Source organism: Nuphar pumila, chromosome 10, assembly GCF_984573655.1.
Source record: "Nuphar pumila chromosome 10, dmNupPumi1.hap1.1, whole genome shotgun sequence".
Lineage (NCBI taxonomy): Eukaryota > Viridiplantae > Streptophyta > Magnoliopsida > Nymphaeales > Nymphaeaceae > Nuphar > Nuphar pumila.
In genome coordinates this window covers 87,127,002-87,145,011 of record NC_143258.1, presented here as the reverse complement: position 1 = coordinate 87,145,011, position 18,010 = coordinate 87,127,002, and the positions used below count along the sequence as shown (strand labels likewise).

Genomic DNA, 18,010 nt, shown 5'->3' with positions numbered 1-18,010 from the left:
GAAAATATTACGAATTCTCATCATCTTCGTAACCCCTAACCCCTTATATAATGGAGGAATTGGGCAGTTACGTGAATGTGGTCTCCCCACATTCACGTAACTCCCACCCACTATCTCCATTATTTAGCCACTTAGGTGACCCACTAAAAGGGTGTCAAACCGGGTCAGACTGTGGGTTGGACCCGTAACCCATAATCTCCAACAGCTTATACCATGTGTGAGAGGTATTGGGCAGCATGTGTTCCGCGTTCAAGGCAGGCTTTAATTGTGAAGATTCCTGTGCAGTGCGCGTCTTGCCTTTCCCTTATTTATTGTGCTTGAATCTACCTAACCTTCACAGCTTGTAAAGAGAGCCTAACCCGAGTCAGTGACCATACTGAAAGGGAAAACAAGGGGAAGAGGAAAAACCAGAGAACCACAGATACCATGGCTTCAATCTCATCAAGAACCTCATCTCTCCTACTCAAGGCTACCAAATCAACCCCATCAGCTTGTTCATTCAGCCCATCCTCTCTTGGATTCAAATGCAATCTTCCTAGACCCCATTTCTTGGGCACACTGCTGAGGCTAAGTGCCATCAAGGGAGGTGCCCCATCTGCCTCTCACTCGTTTCACTCTCAGGTCACTGCCTCTATGAAGCCAGGTATGCTATCTGAAAAAAATCTCCTCAACCATCTTCATATTTTTTTAGGTGAAACCTTCTTAAATGTGTTCCAATCATCATCATGGTGTTGGATTTTGGATGGAGCTCATCAGATGCAGTCATATTCTATGGTCGCCACAAGGACCATAATTATCTCCACATCTCCTATGATCATCTATGATTATGCTGTTCTGCCTAGCACTCAAAGAATGCACAATATCTGCTTCCGTGATCAATCACTATCATCATCGTGTTGATTAAGCTTGTTTTGGATGGTTTGAAGATATCTATGCCTTTATCTGTTGTTTTAAAGAAAGACGTGTGCTTTTATGTGCTTCACTAGTAATCACCACCACCACCACCATCTCATCGTTGTGTTGGATGAGATTGTTTTGAAGGGTTTCAATTTTCTTGGAATCTATGCTTTTATGTACCCCTCACCATCATCGTGTTGTTAAAATCTGTTTAATTTGCTTGGGGTTGGGATTAGGTGAAATCTAAAATCACCACTAGTGGTGATTTTCAATATCCACCACCCATCCTGTACGGACGAATGTGAATACCACGAAAAAACTTGGTGGTACGAAAATGAAGGAATCATGTCGGTGGTAGGAAAATGCTCTCCATGTGGTGCTCTGTATCACCATGATAACTCCATAACGACTGGATATTGAAAATATCACCATTGGTGGTGATTTTTAAGATCACTTGGTTTCAACCAGCTTTTTTTTGGGATTTATGATGTGTATTTTGCCCCAAAAGGGTTTGGCTTAGTCGGATGGGGCCTAGCCCTCTGATCTGGCTGTTTTGAACATCACCACAAGCCGAAGCATGGTGACTATCTAGGGTAAGGGGGTAAGCTCACCAAGTTTTAGTCTACCAAGACAGTGATTGTAAGTATGCTATGTACCAAGACAGTGAGGGTAAGCTCACTAAGTTTTAGGCTACTGAGACAGTGATTATAAGTATGACAGACCTGACTAGCCGAGTCTCTTGTTCCTCCCTGTAAATATAAAGAGAAAAAAATGTATATTTTATCTTTCAGTGCTGCTATCGTCAATATCCGCATAATTATGAGATTAGCTATCAATATTATATTCTGATAATCAATTATGTGATGAGATACCCTGTCATCTTATTTATTTATTATTTCTAATTGTCTGCTGTCTATTTCTAAAAAACATATATGCATTTTAATCGTTTTCACCTAATGAAATCCCATCATCAGCATCATTTTGTTGGTCTTTCAGCTGCTGGTGTCCAAGAAATGCATGTGTACGAGATAAACGAGAGAGATAGGAGCAGCCCTGCCTACCTTCGCCTTAGTCAGAAAAATGTTAACTCACTCGGTGATTTGGTGCCCTTCTCCAATAAGGCATTCTCTCTCTCTCTCTCTCTCTCATATATATATATATATATGAGTCCTGTAATGATGGTACACACCTGGTTAACATATTCTATTTATTATATTTATGTATTAAAGTTGACTCAAATACGATTTTTTATATTATTTTTAAATCATTCATATTTTCGTGAATTGTGAGCCGTTGAAATTTATGGTGTATTAAACATTACAAAACCTTTTAATATAATAAATAAGACATACTAAACACATGTATGGTGAGATTTACCATTTGATGGCTAGATCTATGCAAACAAGTGTGTCTTACCAGGTTCATCATATATTCTCTTTCTCTCTCTCTCTCTCTCTATATATATATATGAGCAAATATCTTAGGTTTTTCATTTTTTATTATTTTAACAGTCTAAAGAACAACAACCATATTGCTTCAATTTTTTTATTAAAAAACATGAAAAATGATCGATTCCTTGCAAATTAACTATGCTGAACACATTTACGATGTCAGATTGAGCCAAACAACTTGCATCATCATGAGATGAGATCTCAACTAGATTTTACTCGTTATATAAATACAAACGATTATAGGGAATATACTCGTTATATAAATATAGTAAATTAAAAGGTCCTGGTTGTCATTTGGCCCTCTTCTTTTGAATTAACTGAAGTTTGATCAATTACTGCGTACAGCTTTACCATGGCAACCTTGCGAAGCGACTCGGAATCACAGCGGGTATCACCATTCTGATACAACACTTACCGGAAAAGAACGGTGACCGATACGAGGCTATCTACAGCTTCTACTTCGGAGACTATGGACACATCTCTGTTCAAGTAAGTTGCATCACATAAATACATTTGATACAATGACTTCGTTGGAATTCAACCCGGATCAGATTTCCGAGTCAGTTGATATTCTGAGTTTTTCTGTATCCGTCCGAGTCAGATTGAGTGCACGGGCTCGGCTGATTCATGTGCTGACACCAACACTATCACCAAACACATAGTGGACTCGTCACATCATGCCACCTTTCGGGTCCATTATTATGACATATCATTGGTGCTTGATTCTGGAGGTGGAGAGGGTCTGTACAACTTGCATGAGTCTACTTCATGGGCATGTACGTGCCGTCATGTGCTGGCATCAAGAAAATTGACCAAGTTCATGAAGTTCAATGATAATAGTGGTAGAAATTTAGAAATTTGGATTTCACGAAGTTGGGTCATGTTTAAGGTGATTGTAGGAGATTTGAATTTCAAGGATTTGACAAAACTTCACTTGAAATATACACTACATTATTCTATATAACTTTCAAGCTTAGAGCTTGAACCTGAATCAGCATTATAAGATGTAAATTCACATGTCCAGGCAAAACTTCCACTACATTTCCTGGGTCATCAAATCATGAGCTATATAAGGTTAATTTAACTTTAGACCTTTTATATTAATATTAGTAACATTCAACCAATTAAGATGATCAAAACACTCTAAAAATAATAGCAATTTTAATATATATATATATATATATATATATATATATATATATATATATATAACTTTTATAGAGTGGACAAAATCTTTCATTTTGAAGAGACAAAACGACAGACAAATCTTAAAAATTAAAAAAATGATTAGTTTAGTATTTCTAGTTTGAAAACGAAAATGACTTCAAAAGTAATTTCATATTTTCAAAATTGTCATTGCTTTTGAAAGTGTTTTAGTTTTGAATCTGTTGAACACTACTTATATTAAAGTTAAGTATATTTGTATCTGTTCCTTTAGGAAAACATATTTTTCAATAAATATAAAGTATATGTGATTATATAATGGGTATGACATGCATGCTTGCAGGGAGCCTATCTGACATACCAAGATTCATACCTAGCGGTGACTGGAGGCTCAGGGATATTTAAAGGAGTTCAAGGGCAAGTAAAGCTCCAACAGTTGGTTTTTCCATTTAAGCTTTTCTACACATTCTATCTTGAAGGGATTCCACCACTACCGGCCGAGCTCTTGGGGAAGCCAGTGCCTCCTTCACCCTCAGTGGAACCGCACCCTGCAGCCAAGGCTGAAGAGCCCCATGCCACCGTCCCCAACTATACTAAATGATCAGTTGCTCGTCTGCCATGTTTTGCAGCTAATGTCTTGATTGTGATGTGCTTGACATGGTTTTGTTTATTTAGAAGAACCTTTTATCAGGTTGATGCTTTATTTTGCATTAGATATTAGCAAGTTGGTTATTAAACTCTATACGTGTTTGTGACTACGATGACAAGAGAAACTATTCAACATTTGTGGGTCCCACTCCGGAAAAAGTTTCACCACGAGTCCCCACCATGACAATGGCCACTTACTTTTGTACGTGAGATTAAGATGCAAGTCAGAGAGAGAGAGAGAGAGAATCATTTGAAGTTAAATAGGAAACTATGATCACAATGCAAGATAATGATATTATTAGGAATAATAGTTCCTTGATGCTAAATTAATGTATTATGTATTCTTTCAAAGATAAAATGTATGATGTAAGGAGATATTGGTAATTCCTCTGTTCAAATTTTGAGTCCTTTTGTGCTTGTGTGTGCAATGCATGATTACGATGACAAACTTTTCAGCATTTGTGGGCCCCACCCAGGAAAAATTTGGCCCCGAAGATGACAAAGGCTGCATGCTTCCAAGAACAAGTTGGTACGTTAGGTCAGTATGCATGAGAGAGAAAGAAAGAGTTGCAAAAGTTGTAATGCCCAAAATACTAAATCATTTGAAGAAATATGGAGCACTGATAACAACACAAGATTGTGATATTCTATATTAGAAACAAGCAAGGGTTCCTGTTATGATGCAAGATCTTTAAACGAGATGAGAACAAGGACACCATATGAGAATTTAAAAAGCATTAGGAAAGCACATAATATATACAATGAAAATTTAAAAATCTAAACAATATTAAAGGTGTTAATTTTTACAATAAAAATGCTGGGTGATATATAAAACATGTTAATTGACTTCTGAAGATTATATAATCTTTTGAAAAGCATCCCCAATAAATTCATGATACTTCCAAAGCATCTGCAGTGGCATCTCTGGCCACAATCTTGTTATCATCAGCTCTAGATCTTTCACTTAATAGATCCTGCCTCCGTTCTTGTTCGGTCAGCGTTAGGACCTTCAAAAATCATAATCATAGTTTTAAATGTTTTATACTAAATCTAAATTGTTAGATGTATTTACCATTACTTATTTATTAAAAAATATTTTATTTTAAATTGATTTGATGTAAAAATATAAATATTTTATCACGAAATTTTACTACAATATCACCTATATTTTTCTTACATCTTTAAAAAACACATCTGAGCACACAAATACTTATTCAATTACATGTTTTTCATTAAGTAAGCAATGAAAAATATATCTAACGGTTCTGAGCATAAAGCATCTAAAACTATGTTTTTTGTAATGTCCTAACATTGACCTAACCAAAAGGGGCAGGATATTCCCCCATTTCCCTTAGAACCATATATAAAAATCATATTATCCCTCCTCGTTATGTATTTTCCTTTTGGATTTGCAACGATATAAGCTATTTTGGATTCAAGCTTGCCTAGATGCTGATTGATTGGTTGGTCACATGGTAGGGGTCCATCTCCACATGATGCTCTTAAAAGCACTGAAGCGGTGGGTCCTACTTAAAAACAGGAATCCTGCCCTTTGTGTCAATAGTGTGGCCCAAAGCAAGGTCTTACAGATCCTACAAAATGATATCTACTGCATGTTAATTAGGGTGGCATCGGGTGGGCCGCCCTGATCCAAGGCCCATTGAGACCTGAGCAAGACTCAGACCCATCTAAGCCTAGACAAACTCTTGTAGGGTTTGGGCAGGGCCAAGGTCTTAACAAGCTGAGGCCTAGGTGGGTCGGGTCGGGCCTTTTAAGCCCTACTAGAGAATGGACGGGGCCAGCTGGTTGGGCTCCATAGAGATGTCCTTTTGGCCATACCCAGGCCTGACCGGTTTACTAGCGTGCCAGGTGGAGCCCCACTCTTATCGGGCTTGGGCTGCACATGGAAGCCCAAGGTTGGCCCATCTCGGACCGGGTACCCAACCAGATTTGTGCACTTAATTATTCATCCATGATTAACTAAAACATCTATTAAAATCAAAGGAGGTAATAGAGAAACAAGAGAAAAAAACATAAACTGCTAACTAAATACCTAAAAGTCCTCTTTAATCCTATATTTCTAGAGTAGAAACGCTAATGCTAACTATGGAACTTACATATATTTACTATACAAATTGAAACTAAAATCCAAATAATACTCCAAAAATATCCAGAATGGGCCCTATTGATTATTTGGACTCAGTTCACAGACCGTTTTCTAGTATTGACTAAAGTTGTGAAACACAATAAAAGAAATGTGGATAGAGGGTTCTTTCTAGGGTAGCACATGAGTTGGATATTAGTCGATCGGCTCAAGGTTCACCGAGCCTTTTGTTCCAACTTTTAATGAATGGATCTTGTTCGGGATCCAGATGCGACTCTGGCAGCATTAATTCTAGATCCTGATGTGATCTGATCTTTTTTTTAATGGCACCGTCCAATACTGGATACACAAAAAACATGTCAAATATTGGTTTTAATGGGAAATAGATAAAGCAGGTCGCTTCAGATGCAGTTTCTACCCACAATGGTACCAGTAGCCTGAGATCCATTTTTTTTTATATCATGCATTTCATTTTTACAATATTCGGAGATCATGATCTTGAATCAATTTCAGGAGAATAAAGTTACACTTCTTCAGTGGTCCCACCCAATTTGTCAATGGGAGAATCTGAAAGATTATGAACAAAAATAGGTTTTTCTTTAATTTGAAATCAAAGGAATATATTTTGTTATCCTGGATAGACGAGCTAATCGGATTATATTCTTTTAGTTTTTTGTTTTAGATGGGTTTGTTTATCTTGAATTTTGAATAATAAATCTTTAAGTGGAATCAAGCATAGAGTCGTTATGTCATTTTCTTATGAGTATATGTCCAACCCTGAGGAAAAAGAGAAAAGAAAAAAACAAAAACAAAAAAGTGAATTTATTAGGCTCAAGTTTAAACAGGGACAAGTGTTAACGTGGCTGTGCATACCAACTCATTCGAGAGGGTGGTGTATGTTCTCCCCCGATGATTCACTGAATCCCACGTCTGTGTTCGGGGGTCTGAATGAGCACCATGCATACAAGCACATGGGGCTCGTATTCCCATGTATGTTGACATCACTTAGCATTGAAGTCTGGTGTGGTTGCAAAGACTTAAGTACTCTTTCTTGCTATTCTTCTCATAAAACAATGATTTGAGAAAATGACAAAAATGCCCTTCATTCAAAAAAGAAAAAACAAACGTTTCAAAAAAAGGACAAACTTGTCATCCGTCCAGAAAGTTGAGGATGATGTTGACTCTTCAAAGTCTACACAGCGAAACAAACCTTAATCGTTTTGCCGATAGTGATTCAACGAAACGATGGTCAGCCGACGATTCGATGGTCATCCGGTGAAACAAACCTGAGCCATCAAAAATGTTTGTTTGAACTTTTCATCATCTTCTTCTTCTTCCTTCTCCGTAAAACACTGTAAAACCCTCTCTCTCTCTCTCTCTCTAGAGAAGAAATCAAGGGAGGCAAAGAGTTTTCCCCGAAGAAGACCATGAACATCAACCCTCTCACTCTCTCTCCCTTCTCTTTCTACTTCTGTGCACATCCAGCAGACAATCCTACATTGCTTCATCAAACACAGACTGACCTACACACTGACTATAGCATTATTCAACTTGAAGAGTTGTGAAGACTGATTCAAAGTTTTTACCCTTACAGAAGAGGGGTCTGAGGGCTACTCTCAGCATGGGTAGCATCATTCAACTTGATGAGTGGTGAAGCCTGATTTAGAGTTTTTGCCCTTACAGGAGGGGAGGTCTCAGACCCCCCTCCTGTAAGGACAAAAACTCTAAATCAAGATCCACAACTCATCAAGTTGAATTATGCTACCCACGTTGGGAGGAGCCCTTAGACCCCTCTTCTGTAAGGGTAAAAATTCTGAATCAGACTCCACAACTCTTCAAGTTGAACAATGCTACCCACGCTGGGAGGAGCCCCCAAACCCCCCTCCTGTAAGGGCAAAAACTCTGAATCAGGCTTCACATTTCATCAAGTTGAATGATGCTATCTACGCTGGGAGGAGCCCCCAAACCCTCCTCCTGTAAGGGCAAAAACTCTGAATCAAGCTCCACAACTCATCAATTTGAATGATGCTACCCACGCTGGGAGGAGCCCTCAGACCCCTCTTTTGTAAGGGTAAAAACTCTGAATCAGGCTGCACAACTCTTCAAGTTGAATGATGCTACTTACGCTGGGAGGAGCCCTCAAACCCCTCTCCTGTAAGGGTAAAAACTCTGAATCATGATCCACAACTCATTTAGTTGAATGATGCTACCCACGCTGGGAGGAGACCCCAAATCCTCCTCCTGTAAGGGTAAAAACTCTGAATAAGGCTCCACAATAGTCAATGTGCAGGTCAGTCGGTGCTTGATGGAGCAATGTAGAATCTTCTGCTGGATGTGCACAGAAGCAGAAAGAGAATGGAGAGAGAGAGTTTGAGGGTTGATGTTCATGGTCTTCTCCACAGGAGATTTCTTTCTCGGATAATCCTGCAGTGCAGAGATTGGGTCTTAAATAATCATCTTCGGGGCACTTAAGTCTTTACAACCACTCCTTTTCTAGAATCGTCATTTTTTTTGTCACCAATGGAGGAGAGGGTAATTAAGTCTTTGCAATCACATCAAACTCTAATGCTAATTAATGCTGACAAACATGGGGATAGAGACACACATGCTTAAATACGTGGTGCTCATTTGGACCCCCTGAACACAAGATGTAGCTAACTGCCCTCTTCGGGGGGAGAACATATAACCTGCTTCGAACTCATTCTACCAACTTCCTTCCATTTGTTGATTATTTACTTTCTGTTTTTATCATAGGAAGGATAAGTAGGATTCCTTGCAGTATATTTTTGTATCTTAAGTTGTAATAAGGTAAGTAGTTTGAGTCCATTATTTTATTCCACACACTGTGGGATTCTCATGTATATCTCATCCCATGCATAGTTGGATTCTTTTGTATATGTATCAAGTAACTCGAATGAATACAAACTGATTGTTTCTCCTCTATTAGCATTTATCACCACTTACAATTTTATTTTATTTTTACACATACTATATCATTTTACTGCATGACGTTGTAACCATATATCTTACCCATCCGTGTATATCTCATGAATATCGAAAAGTTATCTTTCCATGGTGGGAATCGACTAAATCGACCCACCTATTACAAGTATTTTTCCTATTTCCAGTATCAAGATAACAAAAAGGATATTTTCGACTCATCCTCTGACTACCGATTCTTACATGGTATCATAGCCTTGCTGGAAAACCATCTTTTATTAAGTCCGTTATTGCTAATTCCGCATCTACTGATTTTGTTCAGTGCCGCAGATTGGAGTGATCATCGGCATTTGCAGTTCATCCTTTGCTCATGCTTTTCCTCTGGTCGCAATCATCACAGAGTGTGTTCGACTGCTGTTTAAGCTGAAGCACTGACATCATCATCTATGGCTTTAGACGGTGCCTACGTGAACGTCCAGCGCAGAGTCGACATCGAACCCCATCTATCTTGATCATTTTGGCAACTCCATTTGGTTTCACAACAACTTTCTGACCATAACTACACCATGTGGAGCAGGGCCATGATCATAGTCTTGTGCGGTAAGAACAAGTTGGGTTTTGTAGATGGAACATCTCCAAGCTTGAACCATCTTCAACCAACATTGTTGTATGAGAGACTGCAGCAACATGGTGTTGTCGTATATTCTTAACTCGATGTGTTAGAAAATCTTGTAGGCCTACATACGTTGAACCACATATTGTAAAACTATCATAAGTTCAAGCCCGATTTATGTGATCGAATTCAGATGGGCTTTGTAGTATTTCATATGGTATGATACATTATGTGGAGAGACCTACCCGGCTTATAATTTTTTAATGAGCAGAATTGGAGACAGACTCCTAAATATATTAGATTATGGTCCTCAAACCTTATATAAAGGCTCTCTCTTCAGGCTCCCCATATAAGTCAGAAAGAGATTCAATCTCTCTCATTAGGTTTAGAGAAAGAAAAATGACCAGATATACAAGTTTTGGAAGATCATACCTGTCAACGATCTATCGGAGCACCAATGAATTTAGGCACGCTTCCGCTTCAAGTTTCATTTCCGGTTTCGATTTTAACGGCTTAACGAGAATATGTATTCAATCCTCATTATAAGAAAAATGCCAAGTAGCGACGGATGCTATCTGTCGCTAATCCATCACTAATTCCGTCCCTAACATGTTTAGCGACAAATAAGATCTGTCACATAATTCTAGTTGCTAAATTCCGATGGAATTTATCTATCGTCAGTTCGTCGCTAATTGGCGACCGATTTGCGATGGCTTATTTTCGTCACAAATTCATCGCTAATTAGCGCCAAATTTGTGATGGAGTATATCCAGATAAATTACGTCGCTAATTTTTGGTTGCCAAGTTAGTAGCAAAATACAATCCGTCATAAAATATATCATCGCTAAATATTAGTGATGGATAATAGCCGTCGCTAATCCATCACAAAATTTAAAAAAACCAGCCCCGAGGCATGCGCCTCATATGCCTTGAGGCGCGCCTCAAGCCGAGGCGTGCGCCTCATGTGCCTTTCCCAGGGGCAGTGAAATTTCTCTTCATTATTGGTCTTGAGGAAACAAATCTCTACCACTTTCCCAGAGGCAGAGTTCTACTTTTCCACTTGCAAATGTGCTCGATAAATTAGCATTGGAAATATGATACCATCTGTTAGCGTTACATGTGGGCTTCCATTCCTTTACAATAGCTACTAAATGAAGAAAATTTCTTTTTTTAATTCCATTTCAATATTTTGCACTGCAAATGTGATTGCACAAGGTTTTTTTAAAGACAACTTGAGCAGCAATGACTCGTAAGCTCCTAATTAATAAGAACATAAAACATCACATAATGAGTATAAATTACAATATAATCCACTTCTTCTGAATTCAAATGCAATTGCATAAAGTATTTCTAACTACAACCTGAGCAGCCATGACTCATAAGCTCATAATTAATGAGAACATAAAGGACGATACACAATGAGTATAAATTACAATTTAATAAAGAGAAAGGATTCTAAAATTATCAGCATGAACTAATAATACTCATATGGTTGTGAATTGCCACACTCCTACACTCATAGTCAAGAGTTTCCATGAATGTCAATTGTTTCCAGTTTATTCCACGAGCTACAATCCCCAAAGCAGCATTGCAGACCTGCCAACACAGTATATTGTTTAACAAGAAGGCAATTTAGAGACTTTCTTAAGCATAATACCATAGTGTAATACTATTCTTACCTCATCAAATACTATATTGATGAACCTCAAAGAAAGTAGCAGAGTTAGTATTATTTCAGATATAGGGACGCCGATAGGTTCTTAAGGGAGCATAAACCAACGCAAAGTAGATGTGAGTTGTTCAGGCATTGTCGTTGCTAAGCAGAGGCTTGCACTTTGGAAGACCTTTAAAGGAACAAGCTTCAATGAATAATCATACAAAAGAAAAAATTAACTGCATGGACTCTAAATAAATTTCACAACAATCTCACTATAGGTATATCATCAAACTTATTTCTATTAGGCATCAACTTCAATTCTGGCAGGTATTAGATGCTATCCTGCTTGATGTTGATAGACACAGAGAAATTGACTGATGTGCAGCACAATAGAAACCTGTGAAGTATATGACAGACTGAAACTTTTTTATATATAAAGGAGTGGGAATGTGAGATGTTGGAATTATTGAAATGCTCTAACAATTTTTTATAAGGTTCATCAATATCACAAAAGCAAGCGGAGCTTAACAAAAGACCCCATCAACTGCATAAGCTGACAAACAAAATCCTCATTGATGCTATTTTACAAAGCTTGAGGCTTTCCATAGCTGACACACTACTATGTCAAAATGCTCGCACATGATTTTCCATGAACTGAATTGGACTAATGTTATTACAGTTAAATCTTAAACTGCTAGAAAATGAGAGTTTATATACATGAAACAAACCAATAAATTCACTTCATTCAAAGGGTAAAGGTAAGAAGCACCACTTAATTTTCTTAGGTGCTTCTCCATGAGCATAGGGTCTAATATACTAAGTTTAGTGTTGTATTTCTCACTATTTTTTTCACCTGCAGATGTTCAATGGAAAATTCTATACACATGATGAGAAATGAAAGAACAAGGTGGAACTGACTTTGACATACCAAATTTTCAAGTCAAACAAACACATGTATTAATAGTTAAAATTGTTTCCACTAGACAGACGTAGTAAATTGTCTTGCAGACTTTAAAATATTGAAAGCCAGGACGCCTAAGTAACCAATGCTTCTATAATTGGAAAGGAAAGCACCTTGGTTTACCTTGTCCTTCAAAAAATAAAGGAACTTCATGTACTAGTCATGCTTGGATCTTTAAATGATTATGTCAGTAAACAATTTATGGATAAGATTCAACCACTTGAATAATGTCATCCAGGAAAATCAATCTCACAGGAAGATCATTTTGACTAATTAATTAAAAAGCACTAATCAAAGGGAAACTTCAAACATTGAAAGAATCTCATATATTTGTGAAGATTGAGTCTTGAAATGATTATGTCAGCTTCTGAGCAAGATTCAACTGATTCAGTAAGATCAACAATAGAAAAAACAATCCAACACCACCAAATCATGAAGAAAAACGAAAAAGAGAGTGCAAGGTATTAGAGTAGGAGGAAAGTGGAAATAATCAAATGCTTTAGATCTAGTCCAAGGTGCGGGTTCATTATCACATCTAACGAGCAAGTATCGGCAGACCTTGAAACCCTGGAAGGTGTAAACAAAACAAATCAGCTGATGTTGGCTTTCTTTTGCAAAAGATAAGTACAGTGATACAGTTTAGTAAAAAATTCCTTTTGCAAAAACAAATTGTAAGCAAAAATTCTCAAACAACAAATAACAAAATAAACATGCAAAACACCACCAACCTACCTAAAGAGCGAGAAACACAAAAAAAAAGTCAAATACAAGAACTTGCAAGCAAGATCGTGACTGGAAACCTTAAATACACAGTTATAGCCACGACTTGATACTCAAAATATTCATTCCCAATTGAAGCTTATTCATATACTTATGAGGCTGGATACCCTGATGATCAGCGGCCCACTGGTGGCTATGCCATCTCAGAAGACCTATTTTCTCATCATTCTATACACCAAAGTTACCATCAATCATATGTTTCAGAGACATGCTTCTGTTGAACTACTTTAAGGGCCAATAACATCATGCATTTATGCACATACACATATGTGTAGATTGCCTTTGAACTAAATTTTTTGCAGGGCAGAAGCATGATAACTGAGAACTTTTAGCATTAGTGTTATCAAATAACTTGGATAAAAGGGAGTGCCTTGAATTAGAGCTGCAGGGAGTTTCCATGCCAAGTAGCACCCATGCTTATGCTCAGTCATTTCTTTAGTATCAGCTAATGCCATCCTCATTTCCTTGTCCAGAGAAAAAACAATGAGAGAGAGAGAGAGAGAGATGTATGGGTACCATGGTGGTGTTTTGATGAAACTGTGACAAACAATAAGGGCAGATAAGCAGGGAACTGAAACTAAATCTACCTCTTCCCGTCATCATCACCTTCATCCTCTGCTGGGTCACAGGCACCAACCAACCAACCAAATCTGGCTGTGAACACAAGTATTTAAAAACCAACATATAAACTGAGAAGGATTCTCCTCCTCCTATACGGCAACAGATGCAAGGTGGGGCACCCTGTTGTTATAATAGAAATCAATGCCAGGAATAGAGGAGGAATGTTATCGTCGCAAAATTTTTCCCGTCTTCCCTTCCTTGCGGAAGAGAGAGAGGGAACACTTTCGCGATTCAAACTTGACCGGATTTTGGAAAATGGTTTTGAAATACTCGCCACCATTTTGAAAATTGCGGAAAAATCCATGGGATGGGGCTCGACCTGTCGGTACGAGGTTCGACCGTTCCTGCCGCCTTTAACAGGGGTAATCGAACCAAGGACCAAAATTGTGCTTGACTTAGTTAAATCATCAAAATTGTGTTCTATCCTAAATGCACAGAGAATTCAGGCATGTGCTATGAGATTTTGGAAAATGCGGCTTGGGAAAACATGATGTATGCTTGGAAAATATTTGGAGTTGAAAAGCATCTCTCAAAAAAAAGATGAAAATCAATTTCTCAGGAAACTCAGATGGAAAAGATTTGAAATCTCGGGAAAGTTCATAAAGTTGTGGGAAAATCATGAATGGTTGAAAATCCTGGGAAAATAGAAGTGATTCTTGAGAAAAGGTGAATATTTGAAAAAGGGAAACACTTCTCAGGAAAACTCTGACTTTGAGGATTTTCTTAGGAAAATTTATAAGAAAACTCATTTGAGAAGAAAAACTGAACTTGGGAAATTGAAATCCTGGGAATCTTAGCCTTAAACCCCTTTGAAAATTGATTTTTGATTCTCGAGAAAGGTTGGAAGACTCCTTTTGAAAATCTTAAGAAAATAACATTTTCCAAGGAAAATCGAGGGAAAACTTTGATTTTGGAAATCCAACTTAGAAGTTTCTTAAGAGACTAGTTTCCATGAAAAACTGTGAACACTTTACTTGGGAAAACCGATTTTGGAAAATACTCATAGTTTCTTGAGAAATCGATTTCTTTGAGAATGAAGTTTTCTTAAGAAAATCATGGGAAAACAAAGGATTTCATGATGCAAATGATATGAGTGAATGAATGCATTTTGGAAGATTTTCTAAGAAATTTGTTGGAAAAATGTGTATTAAGTCAAAATAAATCCTTCAGAGTTTAATTGATTTAATGCACAATACTTTGAAAATTTGGAAATATGGTGTGCATTTTTAAGATAGCCTAAGAGTGTAGGCTCAATGTGACTGGTAGAAAGATGATGGATCTGGGTCTCGTCCATATTCCGACTAGGGTCGTAAATATGGACTCCACCGAGTCCATCAACTCTCTAAGAGTTGGTGCACGTGCCATTCATGAACATCCATAGTGCTTTTGAAATAAAATGCATGAATCATAGAAACAGGATATTGCATGGATTTAAACTATATGATATGCATCCTAGTCTAAGCAGAAAATTAAATCTCTTATTCCAAAATTTACATTATTACATAACTAAATAAATGAAATAAAAGAAATGGCAGACTTCAGCTTCTTCTTTTGAATATCCCTGCCAAACTTGAAATAAGGTTAGCTCAAATATGTGGGTTTTTCCAAGAATTTCCAATAATATTATGAAATTATTGGATTTAATTGGATATAAACCCTATTCTCATGCTTCCTTGATATTTGAAATGATGTAAATGCAGGAAATTTAGTAGAAAATAGTTTGAAATTCGAAATGGTGGTCAAAATGACCAAAATACCCCTAATATTAAAGTTATACCTTTAAAATCAGGGTTTTTTTTTTAAGGAAAACTTGGTAAAATTGAGATTTTGAAATTCAAATTGAATCAAATGATGAAGAAATGCAGTATGAGACATTATGACATGCTGCTAAACACCTTAGGACTGTAAAATCAGAATTTGACATTTTGCAATTTATCCAAAATAACAAATTTCGCTTGTTTTTCGCTTGGATCCGGGTTCCGCGAGGTCCTATTTTGATGATATGGCTAAACCGAACCTCAAATGGATTCCAAATTACACCAAATTCGGTATGAAGCATCTACATACTCTGATAAACAACCTAGAATGCTAAAATTTATAAAATGATATGATTTGAATGCTAAAATTTAAAGAAAGTCCTAAAAATGGTGGATTTCGCCTACGGACCCGAACCAAATGCAATGCTTAATATGATAATGCAAAATTTACACCATAAAAACTTTTGATATTTTGCAGACTGTTAAAGGACTCGAAATGGAACATTTTGGTTTTACAGCCTCGGGATTTGAGCCATGGTGAGTTCGGTAGCAGGGATTTGGTTCTGACGGAGGTAAAATCAACCTAATCTAATATAAAATACTAAAAAAATAGAAAACAGCCATGGAAATTTCTGATATTTAACAGAGCTACTCACGACACCTACAGGGACAACTTTTATGTTTATGACATTGGCATTTAATCAACAGAAACATGGATAAAATATATAACTTTTCATTCCTAAATCGACAGAACAGACAAATGTGACTAAACAGATGACTGACAAGAAAAATCTGAAACAGATACCACAACTGTTCTAAAAATCATAGGCTTTACGATGCAAACAAAAGACATCCCGAACATGACATTCACTTTTTATAGATTCGGATTTGAAGCAATACCCAAAGAGAACCCATAGCCTTAAGTCTATCCAAAGTCTCTGAGGCCCAAATCAGTCTCTGACACGTGTCCCGAACTCTCAGATTTTTTTCAGACATTAAAAAACATGAGAAAAATCTGAGAAAATCATGTTAAAATCTAGACATCCTCCCAAGTTCAGAACATTTTTTGGATCGAAAATCGGATCTCCCATGAGGGAGATCTTGATTTTACAAGTCGGAAAAGACATTTTAAAATGCATCCCGGGTAATAAAACCCGACTCACCTTTTTGAACGTTTACCACAATAAACGAATTCAAATCTCTCTGAATTTTTGGCACATTTCTAGGGACACCTAAGGACGCATTCCATGATTTTTTTAGAATTGTTAATGAAAAATAAATGCATGAAATGACGTGTGGACTGACTGACAAAAACAGAGAGCTACTGAAATTGAGCAGAATTGAAATAAATGCTTAATTAAACCTAATTAATCTATAAAACATGCTAAATTAATGAAATAAAATACAAACTAAATCTAGCTAAATGCATGAATGCTAAAAATCATCAAGGAAGCATAATTATGTATTTTTATATAAGTCATTTTATGAGAATAGCTCAATCCATCCCTCGGATGAGCTCTTTCTTCAAACGACACCTGAATCAAAGCATGATATGAAATCAAGAGGAAAAGAGGTGCACCTTGCTTCGTTACGCAACTTTGAAACTCTTGAAACAGACTGCTACCAAGGGCTTCGTTCGTCCTTCGATCCGGGCTTCGGATGATTCACCAAGATCGACCCACGCTTGAATCGAATTGGCCACAACACGAGCAATGTAGGTACTTCACTGCACCTTCTCCACTGAGCCCAAGGGGGCGTGAATTTCAAGGAACACAAGTGAGTTCTAGAGGGGACCTAGGCTGGATTTCAAAATCAGAATTAGAGTCTCAAATTGGAGTTCAAAATTCGATCCTCTAGGCTGGGTGTGAGCCCTGGTATTTGTAGAATTTTCTGAAAATTTTGAATTTCAAACAGGCTCAATCTGAGCCCTCCATGTGGCGCCATCTCAGGGGGTGCTATTTTGATTTTTTTGAGAAAATAAAATGGGAAAATTTGTGGGTGAGACACCTCAGCAGAATTTGAAAATTTTCAAAATTTGGGGTCTGCTTGATTTTCTCTGCAGGAGGCTCCCAAATTGCGCCACCTCAGGGGGTGCTATGTGGGAGTTTGAAATTCAAAATTTGGCTTTTCTGAAGCTTCTCAAATGGCGCCACCTGAGGGGCTAGTTTTATAAAAAAAATAAAAGAAATAAAAGAAGTGAAGCCAAGTGGGGCTCTGGAATGGCGCCACCTCAAAAGGAGGTTTGAGGTGTAAAGTTGGAAACAGTAGGAGCATGCCATGTGGCGCTACCTCTGGAAGCTCTTGACATATGTCAGAAGGACATAAGTGGAAGAAGCAGACTGTGCCACCTCAGAGGAATTCAAATTGTACTTTTTCTGCAGGAAAGGAGAGGCTGCCATGTGGCGCCACCTTAGGGT

At 37.5% G+C, this 18,010-nt stretch overlaps 1 protein-coding gene across 2 annotated transcripts; it reads left to right on the top strand.

Moving 5' to 3' along the window:
• The first annotated feature begins 222 nt into the window (after window positions 1-222).
• Window positions 223-4,254, top strand: LOC149827204 (allene oxide cyclase, chloroplastic-like). 2 transcript variants are annotated; one of them, XM_090019199.1, is made up of 4 exons: window positions 223-643; window positions 1,894-2,018; window positions 2,694-2,837; window positions 3,856-4,254. In XM_090019199.1, the coding sequence occupies exons 1-4, from the start codon at window positions 427-429 to the stop codon at window positions 4,111-4,113; spliced, it is 744 nt and encodes a 247-aa protein (XP_089875325.1). In that variant the 5' UTR covers window positions 223-426; the 3' UTR covers window positions 4,114-4,254. The 2 variants fall into 2 exon arrangements, with proteins under 2 accessions (XP_089875325.1, XP_089875326.1); XM_090019200.1 differs by lacking the exon at window positions 2,694-2,837 and having other exon boundaries at window positions 289-643.
• The last annotated feature ends 13,756 nt before the right edge of the window (window positions 4,255-18,010 follow it).

Coding starts and splice junctions, on each gene's coding strand:
- LOC149827204 (XM_090019199.1), top strand. CDS start 427: ATGGCTTCAATCTCATCAAGAACCTCATCTCTCCTACTCAAGGCTACC. Junction 2,019..2,693: donor TGGTGCCCTTCTCCAATAAG/GCATTCTCTCTC, acceptor TACTGCGTACAG/CTTTACCATGGCAACCTTGC. Junction 2,838..3,855: donor ATGGACACATCTCTGTTCAA/GTAAGTTGCATC, acceptor GCATGCTTGCAG/GGAGCCTATCTGACATACCA.